Source organism: Electrophorus electricus, chromosome 21 (assembly GCF_013358815.1).
Source record: "Electrophorus electricus isolate fEleEle1 chromosome 21, fEleEle1.pri, whole genome shotgun sequence".
NCBI classification, from domain to species: Eukaryota; Metazoa; Chordata; class Actinopteri; order Gymnotiformes; family Gymnotidae; genus Electrophorus; species Electrophorus electricus.
In genome coordinates this window covers 5,676,346-5,690,142 of record NC_049555.1, presented here as the reverse complement: position 1 = coordinate 5,690,142, position 13,797 = coordinate 5,676,346, and the positions used below count along the sequence as shown (strand labels likewise).

At 38.4% G+C, this 13,797-nt stretch overlaps 1 protein-coding gene across 1 annotated transcript; it reads right to left on the bottom strand.

Annotated features, from left to right (window-relative positions):
- Nucleotides 1–2,506: 2,506 nt before the first annotated feature.
- On the bottom strand, nucleotides 2,507–13,033 carry LOC118240431. The gene is made up of 10 exons (XM_035520763.1): nucleotides 13,027–13,033; nucleotides 10,673–10,734; nucleotides 7,681–8,013; nucleotides 7,354–7,590; nucleotides 6,569–6,652; nucleotides 6,413–6,490; nucleotides 6,167–6,248; nucleotides 5,408–5,456; nucleotides 5,042–5,241; nucleotides 2,507–3,584 (listed from the first exon to the last, which is right to left on the bottom strand). Exons 3-10 carry the CDS (start codon nucleotides 7,724–7,726, stop codon nucleotides 3,542–3,544), a joined length of 819 nt encoding a protein of 272 aa, XP_035376656.1. The 5' UTR covers nucleotides 7,727–8,013; nucleotides 10,673–10,734; nucleotides 13,027–13,033; the 3' UTR covers nucleotides 2,507–3,541.
- Nucleotides 13,034–13,797: the final 764 nt, after the last annotated feature.

The window sequence follows — 13,797 nt, the reverse complement described above, 5'->3', positions numbered from 1 at the left end:
GGTGGAATTATACAAAAAATGTTTACACAGCCTGTTGTTGGCCTCCTCAATCTGAAGCAACAGCCCAAGCAGCAGCTTCTTCACGTCACCTTTTCATCCACAGGGGGGTGATATCAGGTTATATTACTAATTAAGTAAACTGTCTGCCTCTTATATAGAATTGACAGACTTCATTAAGAAAGATGAGCTAAGAAGCATCAGTTAGAGCTATGTAGAAGAGACTATTCTTTGTACTTTCAGCTGTCTTAGATGGCGAAGATTTCAATTAATTGAGATACTCAGTTACTGTAAAATAACTTTTCATTTGAAATTAATACCACAGATGTAATTTGACCTGCCCTCATCCATAACTAAGAAACTGCCACATTTATGTGTTTATACAATAATAATATTTTGCCATTAAAATGAAAATATGCCAGCATTGCCGTTGTTATTTATAACATTTTTCTTGAGAGTGTTACATTTTGTGTTTATCCACAGGGATTCATTTTCATGCCAAAGATGAAAGTACTTTTTGATTTGGTGAGTGTGTGTGTGTGTGTCTGAACTTGGATGTCTGATCACTTTTACTAGATATATCCATACGTCCAGTAAACAGGTCATTTGCATTTATATTTACATTTATGGTATTTAGCAGACACTCTTATCCAGATCGACTTACAAAAGTGCTTTGTCATTTACCCCTAGAATACATCCTAGCCAGTAGAGTAGATTAAAGTCCAATATACCAATAAACTAGCATACTGAACTAGAATAGAAATATAGGGATCAGTGCTAATGCCTAGAAGTACAAAATACATGAGTTCTATCTCAGACAATGACTCTGCTGTCCAGACAGCAAGTGGAAGTTCATTCCACCATCTGGGAGCCAGGACAGAAAATAGACTCCATGCTTGTCTTCCATGAGATTGGAAGTTTGATTTTTCAAGCCGATCCATACTTCAGGTTCAAAGTACTCGAGTTACGGATCGGGGTTTGACCATTGACCTCATGTATGGAGGGGCTGGTCCATTTTTGGCTCTTTTGGCGAACATCAAGGTTTTAAATCTGATGTGTGCAGCTACTGGAAGCCAAGGTCATGCTAGAGAGAGAGAGAGAGAGAGAGAGAGAGAGAGAGAGAGAGGTGTAAGACGAGCTGCAGGTATTTTTTTGGCAGTGGTGGCGGTTCGGGTGTTTTGGTGGAGAAATGCGGTAAACAGATGTTGCTCATACTTTATATGAATAAACTATACTGGAAACATCCTCCTGTGTCTAAAACCTGAACAATGTAGATGAAATTAATACAATGGTTGAAATAGGACAGTCTGGACACTGAAGAAGAAACCTTATACAACCTTATACACATAAACAAGAATGTGCAATTTGTTATATGATATACTGGAAGAAAACTTTGAAAGCCAATAATGTGTGGTAAGCCAAGCAGACCAAGTGCAAGGAAGACCTGGTTAACTGTAGAGATATTCAAGCCTGGTTAACTGTAGAAATATTCAAGCTTCAGTGTTAGACAGCAAATATTCAGTTGGCCAAGTTTGCCTTGCAATTTACAAATTTTATAGGCTTACATTACCTTGTATGAAATCATTGCTTCATCAAATCAAAATGGAAAAAGAAATCCAAATTCATAATTTGAAAAACTCCCTAGAGCACGAGGAAGAATCTTTGAAAGGAACTAAGACTCAAAGGGGGGCCCGTCCTCCTCTGACCAGTAACAGACACTACAATAGTAACAATATAAACAGTAAAGAGTGAAGTAAGTAGTGAGTGAGAGAGAGAAAACAAATAAATAAGAAAAATAAAGAAATGAGCAATCAATTTCTAGACCAGTTTTCTAGAAGTCCAAGTCTGATCACGACGGCATGCGCATGTCCGAAACCCATCCCGCATGAGAACGTCCATCAAGCGCAACGGAGAAGTAGTTGGCTGGTGTGGAGGTGTGGTGGGCTACAGCAGGGGGCGTCAGGGGGTGGTGGGAGGAGCCATGGCAGCTGAGACGGGTTGAGGCTCAGTAACAACATGAGATTTAGGGGTTGGTGTATCTCGGCAGAACGAGAGAATAGATTATTAGGCATGTCCAGGTATGAGGTAAATTAGGAAACTATAATGTGCAAAGATGGACTCTGGCGGTCCATCATGTAAGTACCTTTTGATAGATAATCAGATGGTGAGATGCACTTCCTTTTACATGAATGCAGGTGTTTTCTGTAGTCAGGAAGTCAGCCGCCACGTTTGCTCTTAGTCTGGGCTCTGGTAGTCTCATTCTGACTAAAATTGCTAAATATTTGGCTAAAGTTCTTAACAGTAACTCAGATGTTAGGAGTGACGACTAATTGTCTGGAGGAAACATCATCATGGCTCTGGGGCAAGCAACATGCTGGCGAACCAGATAAGGAGCCAACAAGAATAAAGAATGAATTCCACAAAAGTCATTTTTACAATTTTTAAATCATTTACTGAGTGCAAGAAGTGTGAAGCCTTTTGTGATAAATGTAACAGAAATATTTCAGGCATAATGTAACTTTGCCTTCGGTGCAAATACAGAGTAGCCATGGAAAATGTACTGTAATATAAACAAGCAAATGTTAAATCTTATCCATATGGGGCACGCTCTGCACAATCGGCTTTGAGGGTCTTATCACATCGCTGCTGCCACCCAGTGAGTAGATCGTGCCATTACATCTGTGCTGAGTTCTGTTTCCAGGGCCGACTGGGCGAAAGGACGATTTAGATCTCTCGTTCTGAATTTAAAGTACAGTGTTCAGCTACCCAACAACTATAAGTGGAACAGTCACTTGTTGTACAGGATTCAAGAATGAAGGCTATTAGACCCCCTGCTCTGTGACCTGGGACCTGGGAATGTTACTCTGTGACCTGGGAATGCTGTGTTAAAAATATTTGTCTGAATAAATAATTAAAATTAAAACCTTCAAGGACATTCATTCTAGCCAGTCACCTCTCAAGGTACCATATTGTACTAAAAACTAATCAATGAGAATGAAACAATGGTAGGGAAACATCATCATAATGTCATGGACAGTGAATTATGCAGTACTGTGTATGTACAGTGGTCACTGGACACTGGTCACTGCACTGCAGAGAACATCTTCATGTGTGGTAATATTACAAAGAGAACCGAGATCCTTGAATGCAGTGAAGTGAATTAAAGTCTGTCCTGTTACTGTGGGCTGGTGTATCATTATTATTCTACATGTCTATGACATGAAATACATGTTTATGACATGTTTGTATATGTATATAACATGCAGAGTTTCTAACCATCCTTCTTGCAGTGGTAAGCAATCTGTGGCTAAATGTAATAAATGATACATAAAATAATGTCATAAACATTTTATAATGTGTATCTTGGTCCAGTTGGTAATAATACCCTGTCTGACTGATCCCTAAAATAAATCAAAATCACCAGCAAGATTTTAAATGTAGTTTGTACCAATTTCATATGTGTTTGGAGGAGGTGGAAGACTGTTGGCACTTTTCTCATTTTCACGCAGGACTGGAGATTGATGGTTGGTGGAGGATTTTCTTCTCATGTTCTTGAGATTGTGCTGTAGATGTGGGTTTCGTCCTTGCTGCAAAATTTTAAAACACAAAGAACATAATCTAAAATAAAAAATCATTTACTGTAACTCTTCAGGAAAATTATATTGTTTTTAACCTAATCTCTGTCTAGTGTGTGGTCGTTAGTGAATGGCCAATTAGCACAGATCATTTTAACTTGTTTCCCTGTACTAAGAAAAGGACAAAGTTGCTTACAAAGTGGCTTGTAAACCTTCTGTGAGGCACATTTTTGTGGAAAGGTTTTGTGGAATTCTCCAAACAGGTTTATTTAATAAGTTTTAAATGTTGATGCCTTTCCAGAGTGAAAAATGTGCGGTTATGGGTCAGTGTTAGGCTTCTGCTAATTAGATCTAAGTGTAGATCTGCTTCAATGTGCATGAATACACAACTAAAACAAAACCTTGGTGAAAGCACAGTTAACTGCAACTGCTTCTCGCTGTGGGGCACGCTTCAAGGCTTAACAGGATGCAGAGAAGGGGCACGTTCAAACATACGTTTTTATTAACGCACAGACGACACATCTAACACTGCACAGCTGAGTAAACACCTTTCAAACACCAACAACACGTACTACAACACAGGAGACATATGCACACATACACACACAAGAGGATTACACCTAATACAGAACAGGTGGACGACACAAAAGGGCGTGGCAACGCAGACGAACACACACACACACACACACACACACCAAGACGTTTGAAGATGGGGCGGGGCTGTAACGTGACAATAAAGATATTAACTTGAATGTTTTAGATGATTCATTACTGCCACTTCAGAGAGTTTGAGAGTTTATTAGTTATCTCCAAAGGACTACTCAAAATAAAGTGTGAGGAATGCTATTTAAAGTTTATTTTTAATATAGTTCTATTTCTGGAAAAATTGTAACTACTGGATGCATGTGTAAAGACAATAAAATCAAGCCCAAGACTGAATCTTTAGGTAAGCCATGTGTGATGGGAGTGGAGAGGAGTAAATCCTGTTTGAATAGCGCAATCTTTTAGCTAAAAGGACAACTAGACATTTCCTTCCAAAAAGTGCAATTTTATGGTTTTGATATATTGAGAGATATTTTATTTAACAAACTGATGTTTCGAACAATTGTTTTACTGATGCATGCTTTCCAAAACAGTGAATTCTTCATCTTTGAGTTTACTTAACCTATACACTTGCAGTAATTATTTTTTAAATTTTTTAAGTCTTAACATGAAACCAAATTTTAAAATTGAATAAAGCATGTAAAATTTTAGGATTTAAAATAGCTGGCCAATAGGTATAAGCATTTTCTATAACTATTAAAATAGTTTTGGCCTCTGTCAAGATTTTTAGTTTTATTTATTTTTAGAGGGAGGGGTATCTCATCAGCATTAGTGTGCATGCATGTTTTTGTGAGTGCATGTGTATGTGTGAAGGTGTGTCTAAGTGTGACAGAAATATGGTTAACTAAACCATTTGCATTGCCTACCAGGCAGAGAAATTCACTCTGGCATACTCGACTTCTTCTTCTTGACTAAGAGCCATTGTTAGTTGGACAGTAGAGTAGAGAGATACTTCCTGTGTGTGGCAGCGTGTGAAATTAATGTTGGAGTAGTGAACGTCGTGATTTGTGGGGTCAGAGGGCATGTCCAAGGCTGAAAAGTTATCATCTACAGGAGTAGAATCATGCTGAAAAAGAGAATTGGGACATGGTGATTAATGATTTATGTAATTAATAATCAAAATACAGGCTTAACTCTGTTACTTTGGTCATTGGACCCTTTAAGGAAAACTTTGCAGGGATTTTGAGTTGGACTGAAATCTCAATCCTCTGTCGACTCTTCTTCAAACTCACTTTTGCGCTGGTCTCCTCACTCCTGCTGCTGACAGCTGTGGTTCGCCCCCTGGTGGTGAACCACAGTAATAACATCAATAGGCTCAATAGCTTCTGTGTTAATCAAACTCTAGTTAAAATGATTTGTGTTAAAACCTTGTTGACATCACTGAAATTATACTTATGTGGTTTAAATCATATGTCACTGACAGACAGCAATTTATCTCCTTTGGTAGGTTAAAGTCATACCCATCAATCCTATCTCATGGTGTTCTCAAGGCCTGAATACTTGGTCCTCTACTTTTTATTAATAATTCTCCACCTTGGCATCATTACTAGACAGCATGGTCTCCAGTTTCACTGCTGTATGCATTATATGCAATTTTCTGCTCATCCAGTCCTCTCATACAGGCTGCCTCCTCTCAGCCTAGTTGATTGCCTGACTGATATTTTCTTCCAACCACCAGCTTGCTGTCTGAGTGATGTAATTACTATGCCTTTGCAACTCTATTTTTCTCTTTTTTTAACAATTCCAGAATAACATATCTCATGTTTTGAAATTTTATTGCATCTTCAATTTGTTCTTGTTGTTGTTTTGTTTTGTTTTTTTACTTCAGTCTAATTGTCATTGTTTATTTTCTTTGCTCTTTTGTACAGTGACCTGATGGTACTTTGTGACCCTATACTGTAAATATCAGAGCAAAGACTCTCTGGACTGAGCAGTAAACAGCCTACAGCATTGGCAGGGTGTGTCATATAAATGCGGCTTCAGCTTCTTACCTCATCCATAGACAGACAGCAATGAGAGTCAGAAACAAACCCACAGTGACTCCAGAAGCTGCGTATGTCCCAGCTGGGTTCCCTGCATCAGGAAGGAGAGGGCAGCATGTTACACAGACGTGTGAACAGTCACAGAAGTCTTGCTGTATGATCTCATCAAACTGACACTGGAAGTGCAGGATAGTTGTCTCACTTTCTTTAATCACCATGTAGACAATAAGGCAGTGAATTCAACCCAGACTGTACCTGAAGTAAATGACCATTCTGATGAGTTAGATGATCCAAATTGATTCTGCACCACACAGTAGAAACGTCCACTTGTTCCTGTAGATATAGTTAAATTGGTGCCATTTCCTAACAGTAAGACATCACTTCCTGTCTTCTTGTACCAGGAGTAATTACTGATGGGGTTGGAGTCACTGTAGCACAGCAGTATCACCGAGTCACCAGACACACGGTCAGTAACAGACGGGACTCTGGGAGGGTCTGAACAGGAGAGCAGGAATGAAAATTAATACACTTAATCTTTTTTTATTTTAAGTGTTCGTGTTTGAAAGTAGCCAATATCAGTCAACTATAGAAATATTTACGAAAACAGTAACATTCAGTATATAACTTGAATGAACACAATAACTGTAAAAAGAATATTTGTAAGACTATCAGTAAAATGAATAAAACAGTTGCATAGCCACAGTGTAATGACTTAGCACTGAGTATAACAACATGGATTTAAACATAAACCCAGTAGATTTAAATATTAAACGTGAATTATGGGCAAACATTTAAAAAACAAACAAAAAACAACAAAATAGACTCCAAAAATACCTTAAACACTGAAAACTCTTAAATTGAAATATATCTAAAAATGCTGTAGTTGTCTTATGTCTTAGCCATATGTGACTCAGCATGAGTTCACTGTAATCTAGTAGAAGTTGCCAGTGACACAGAGTGAGTGCAGTTTAAAGTGAGGACAAGAGCAAGAGACAATGAGAACACAAACAAAACACACTGATGTAGTACTGCTGAACCAGCTAGCCAGTGCCCACAAATGTATAGAGCCCTCAACAGTGAAAGGTGCTTCCCAGCTACTTATAAACATGTAGGCAGAACCAGCAGCAAAAACAAACAAACAACACTCAAACAAACAAATGTTTTTTTCTAGAATCTAATAGATGTGAGGATCTTACAGACAGCAGTAGAGCGGAGCTCCTCATATCCTCTTACAGCACAGGAGTAGCTGCCTGCATCCTCACTACTGTCATACACATACAGTCCATTAGTGTTCTGGTTATATACAGGCTGTCCATTCCTGTACCAGATGTAGGTGGGGTTGTTGGGCAGCGTGCAGGTGGAGCTGCAGCTCAGTCTTACTGTCTGTCCCTCTGATCCTGGGACTGCTGGAGAGTCCACATTCACCTTCAGGCCTGTATGGGAGACTCTCATAAGTGTCTTCAGGGCTCAACACACAGATGGTGAACCATGTGACACTGCCAGACACAGAAGACTTATCTTACCTGTGACAGAGAGAGACACACCAGCAGAGCTCTCTGTGTGTATCATGTAGGGGGCTTTAAATCGGAGGAGATATTCTGCTGAGTCACTCTCTGTGAGATGTTTCAGGCTTAGTGTGTTCACATTAGCTCTGTGACTGAAAACCTCCACTCGGTCATCAGCATGACTCAGCTCTTTGACCTGTGGGTGGAGTCTGGCGTACCAGGCAGGTTGGGGGGTGGGCTGCTGATCCGGGAAGGTGTAGTAACCGCGTATGTCCACTGATGAACCAATCAGAGCACAGATGCTCTGGGTGACGTAAGTTACACTCCAGCAGCTGTCCTTTCCATAAACACCTGTAACACATAAACTGAGTAAATCATAGCTGAACAAGCAGACTACCAGTTCTTTTAAAGTCAGTTGTATATAATCAGAAGCTGGGAGACAAGACTTGTCTTGTGTCACTTGTCTTGTTCTCAGGGAAGTTGTGCCAAGTTTCCAGTGGGCCCTTTCATGAATGACCTGTTTTTAAAAAGGGCAAGTAATGTCAGTATATTTTGTGCATGTTTATACAATTACATATCAGGCTTTATTGTGTTCCTAAGTGTCTGCATGAACACTACTTATAAGTGCAGTTACAGTATAGACCCCTCCTTTACGCCCTCATCCATGTGATGCCTCTCGCCATGTTTGATGTGTTGTTGTCCTCGGTTAACGTGTCACCGTGTGTGTTGTGTTTACACTCCTTTCCTCACATGTTGCCATGTCCCCCTTTATTACTCATTAGTGTGTCTCCAGCCTCCCCTGTTCCTCATTTCCATCCCTGTGAATATTCCTTCTGTTTCCAGTTTTTATTTACTAAGTAATTTACTGTTTATTTACTAGGTTTTATTACCAGTTATAATTGACTATGTGGATGATGGTCAATGTGTAAAGGCTTTAGCATTTAAATGGTCCTCTTATTTTTACTTTTACTTTTATTCTTTTACTTAAATTTTTGCCATTAAAAGACTTTTGTGTCTTTGTTTGATTGTTTGGTTGTTTTGAGACTCACGCCTGCATCCTGTCACAGTAAGAGTCTAATAAAAAATGTAACACTTGCTCTTTGGTCAAAACCAGGCCACCCATGAAGGAGGCCAACAGAGGTTATTATTATTATTATTATTATTATTATTATTATTATTATTATTATTATTATTATTATTATTAGTTGCATTTATATAGCACCTTTCTCAAACTCAAGGTTGCTTTACAAATATTGCTTTTTTTTCTTTTTTTTTCCAAGAACAGCAGTGGTTGATTAAAACTTCCAACTGCCAATAATATGTATGTAAACATAAACACAGTGGATTTAAAAATTAAACGCAGTGATTTATGGAAAAACGAAAAAAAAAAAAAATTTCCCAAAATACCTTAAACACTGAAAACTCTTAAATTGAAATATATCTAAAAATGCTGTAGTTGTCTTATGTCTTAGCCATATGTGACTCAGCATGAGTTCACTGTAATCTAGTAGAAGTTGCCAGTGACACAGAGTGAGCATCACTCTCTCTCAGGTGAGTGATTGTCATACTACAGTCATTCTGGGAGCTCTGTCTATACTGCACTCTCCCCTCATACTCCTCTTCCTCTCTCACATCCACAGCTTCAACACCAACCTGCTGCTCTGTAATGAACCAGAATGATTCTGTCACCGTTTGTCCTCCAGGGTATTTATAAGAGCAGGATAGATCAACATTTGAGCCTTTCAGAGCACACAAGTGTATGTCACACCCTAAAACACAGATACAGTCACATTCAGGAAAAAATAAATTCTGGTAATTCATAAAATATGAATGAATATTAATAATTAATTATGTTAGCTTTTAATATTAATATTTGCTTTTAAACCAAGCCAGATAAATGCAGAGGAAATCTGCATAATATTTATCCATCATGTATATATACTCACTGAACTCAATTTTAGAAACACCTGCCTATAAATATCCACCAGGACATCCCATTGTTTCAGGCAGTCTATTCCTAACAGAGCCTCTCTCTCAATATGGAGTTAGTTTACCAGTTACCTTCCTTCCTTAAAGATACTACTGATTTCCTCAATAAATGGAATGAACTTTACAACATTAGTCAAGATGATTATGTACCATGGATGTATCAAGTGTGATACTAGAATTCTTAGTATAACTCACACAAGAAATTTGACAAAAAAAAAAATGTTATGTTCTGTAACAAATGTTATTTACAGATTCACGTTCTCTGGGATAACTGGTTTCCCCAAATTGTGAATATATATATATATATATATATATATATATATATATATATATATATATATATATATATATATATATATATATATATATATATATATTTGAACATTATTATACGTATTCCAGTATTGTTTTTTCACAGTACGAGGAGTAAATGAGGAGTGAGTTTCCTTGCTCTTATGAACACATGGCCCCTCTAACATAGCCACTGGCCCCAGCCTGGCCCCCCATTTCAAAGAGTATACAATTGCAACTGAACCCTCCCTGTTTCTGTTTCAAAAGTGCCCCTAATCTAAAAGGCCCTTTAATTTGGGCGCAGTTACCTAAACAATCTACGTCTCTTCCTTTGAAGGAAGTTGATGGTAACTTTAAATGTTTTCATTTATTTATTGATATGAATACAATTATGAAAACTTTGTTTTATCCTCTTCCTTGAACTCTATATACATAATATAGTTAATTCACCTTTTACTACACTGTAGACACCACACCAGAGTTCTGTAAAGGCCAACTCTTGCATGCTGAAAAAGGACAGTGACTGTGTGTGTGTGAGTGGGTGTGTATTGATGTGTGTGTGTGTGTGTGTGTGTGTGTGTGTGTGTGTGTGTGTGTGTGTGTGTGTGTGTGTATTGATGTGTGTGTGTGTGCGCGTGTGTGTGTGTGTGTGTGTGTGTGTGTGTCAGTGGGTGTGTATTGATGTGTGTGTGTGTGTGGGGGGGGGGTGTTGTTGTTTGCTTTATATTACCTGTAACAGTGAGAGTAACTCCAGATGAAGCAGATATCCATTCACTACTCCATGTTTTAAATCTGAAGTTATAAATTCCAGAGTCACTTACTTTCACATTGTACATTATCAGTGTACAGTCATTCCACAATGTGCTTATAGAAACTCGTCAAGGGTGTTGTGGTTCTCCATCAGATCTCTGGATATGATACCACTCTCCCTCTATGACATTAGAGGAATCAGGTGTATATTTGCAGGGGATTTTTACTTCAGATCCAATAACACAAAAGCTCTGAGAAAACTCACCCCTATAATGTGTGTGTGTGTGTGTGTGTGTGTGTGTGTGTGTGTGTGTGTGTGTGTGTGTGTGTGTGTGTGTGTACACTCTTATCAATATCTCTTCTCTTTAACTGAGTCTGACTGTCATGGTGTGAATGCTAATGACGCTGATGATGAAGTTGAACTTAATGAAACCCACACAAACACACATTGGCATTAGAACCACAAACAGGACTCTGCAGTTTTAAAACATACAAAGCAGTGCACTGTTGCAACATAAACAAACAGATACTGGTGATGGAGGCATGCAATTTAAAGGTGCAAGGAGGTGGATTTAGTGACAAATCTTAAATCCGTTGTGGTCTTCATGTATTTCATATTTTCTCTTTTTCCATAAAGTGATTTTTTTACAAGACTCAATTCTCAGGTAAGTGTTAGGGAAATATAAAATGGTGGCTTAAAATGGCCATGGTGATTTGTAGAGATCCCCTTAATGCACCTTTAACTCTCACAGGCACAATCATAGAAAAATATTAATAGAGATTTGACAAAAAGGTTTACCAGCCAGTAAGATGAGCAACACTGCTACTGAAATATTTCCTCCCATTACAAGTATCACAGTATTCCCCTTTGGACAAAATGTATTTAAGTTTCGTTATTATTTTTGATATGTATTGTATTAATATGTAATTAATATATTCTCCAAACTAAGCTTGGTCCTCTGCTAAGACTAGAATGATGATACAGTTACAAATGTGTAAGAATATTTGTAAGAATAAGTAAGAATTGGGGTTCTTTAAGGACTGGAGTTGGGATTCATTTTAAGGTAAGGACTGGAATCAGGGTTCATTTTAAGGTCAGGACTAATATCAGGGTTCACTTTTGTACTCTCTTACAACTTTATTCAAGCAGAATCTAATGACATCTCTCTCACTTGTTGTAATTCCCTGCAGGGTTTTGTGAGATCACGCTCACATCTCTTGGCATGCGCAGTCTGTCACTCCCTTCTACCCTGTTCATCACTGGTCAGTGTGTGACCACAAGACTACTGCTGACAGGACATTATTGCAATGGCTCATTCTCAGCACAGCAGTTACACAGCCATGATAGAGGCATGGAAGTGGTATCAGAATCAGAATTTGCCAAGTACAAGAATTCTCTTGGTGTTTCAATAAGATAAATAGAGAAAGAAACTTCATAAAAACAAAATATAAACTATATGTAATATATATATATATATATATATATAAACTATATATCTTATACATAAACTATGTCTAAACATAAAAGACAAGTGTGCAAACAGCAGCAAGTGTGTGCAGTGTGAGATAGGTACAGACGAGACGACAAGTACTGGGGTGCTGAGCTACACATATAGTGTGACCAGGTATGGTAGAGGTATTGCAGTAGCATGGCAGTGGATGTTGTGAGGTGAAGAGTGTATCAAGCACAGCGATGTTGCTGTCAATGTCCCTACTGGGCTGAGAAGATCCTGTCACTCAAATAACTGCAACAGCAGCAGCCCTGTGGTCAGTAATAGAACACTGTGGAGGAGCTGTGAGATGGTGAACATGAGAGATGGTGAACCTGTGAGATGGTGAACCTGTGAGACGGTGAACATGAGAGATGGTGATCCTGTGACATTGTGAACATGAGAGATGGTGAACCTATGAGATGGTGAGCATGAGACATGGTGAACCTGAGAGATGAACCTGTGATAGTGATCCTATGAGATGGTGAACATGTGAGATGGCGTACCAGTGAAATAGCAAGCATGTAAGATTGTGAACATGTGAGATGAATCTGTGAGATGATGTGTGAGATGGTAAACTAGCAAGATGCTGAACCTGCCAAACTGTGCATGCCTGTGCAAGTGTACTCCTAAACAATGTTTCAAGGATATTTTAATGTTGCAATTTTTAGAAGTGAAAGGAAATAAAGAAGTGCTAAATCTGCCTCAATAAAAGACACTGGATTATTCCATACTGTTACATAATTAATGACAAAATCCAGAAATCACAAGCTTTTCAAACAGCCTAATTATAAATGCAGAGTACTTGAATGTAATATCGGTTAAAACACACAAGCATACTTACAAGCTGTTGTCTGTCATGTGGTTGCATGGGAATGAAAATATCTGATCAGACCTCCTGAATTCTCAGGGGGAGGTCACTGGTTTCCTTCCTCATTATTTAAATAAACAGAAGGAAAGTTCTGTTTCATAATGATTCAGAGGAACCTATAAAAACCCCAGTAAATATAAGCCAAGCTTCTCAATACAGTTCCCAATTTTTATTCTCAATACAGGCAACAAATACAGCTTCTCAATACAGGCAACCGTCCATTAGATGCAGAGACCATGAGCTCCACCGTGAGGGACGTCCAACCTGAGATCCCCTAAACACACACACAAACACAGAGAGAGAGAGAGAGGGAGAGGGAGAGAGAGAGAGAGAGGATTTGCATGTTTGGATGAGGTTTGGGTGATAACTTACACTTGCATATACTGACACAAACACATGCACATTCATTCACTGGTGTGTAAACAGAGAGTTTAACTAGGCTTGCGTGTAAGTGTTCTCTAAATTTGATTATTGTTCTTTTTCAATTATCTAAAATACTGCTCTTTTACTCCTGTTAGGATAAATTCACATAGGACTACACAGTGACCTTGACATTTAGGAAATTGTGTGTTCTCAAATTTTAATCTGCAGTGTATGTTTATTAACACATAAAACAGAGAACACACAGCACACACGCTATCATTGTTAAAGACTGACACAGTAACACGTAAACGATAGACTTTTATGACACCCAAGAAGGATCAGGTGTGGAACAGAGGGAGCGTGTGGACTCATGGACAAACA

Excerpts from the sequence above, each read along its gene's own strand:
- LOC118240431 (XM_035520763.1), bottom strand. The coding sequence starts at position 7,726 with ATGATACACACAGAGAGCTCTGCTGGTGTGTCTCTCTCTGTCACAG. Across the intron at positions 7,591-7,680 it reads TGTGTCTCTCTCTGTCACAG|GCCTGAAGGTGAATGTGGAC; the intron begins GTAAGATAAGTC and ends TCTCCCATACAG. Across the intron at positions 6,491-6,568 it reads CAGTGACTCCAACCCCATCA|GAACAAGTGGACGTTTCTAC; the intron begins GTAATTACTCCT and ends CTATATCTACAG.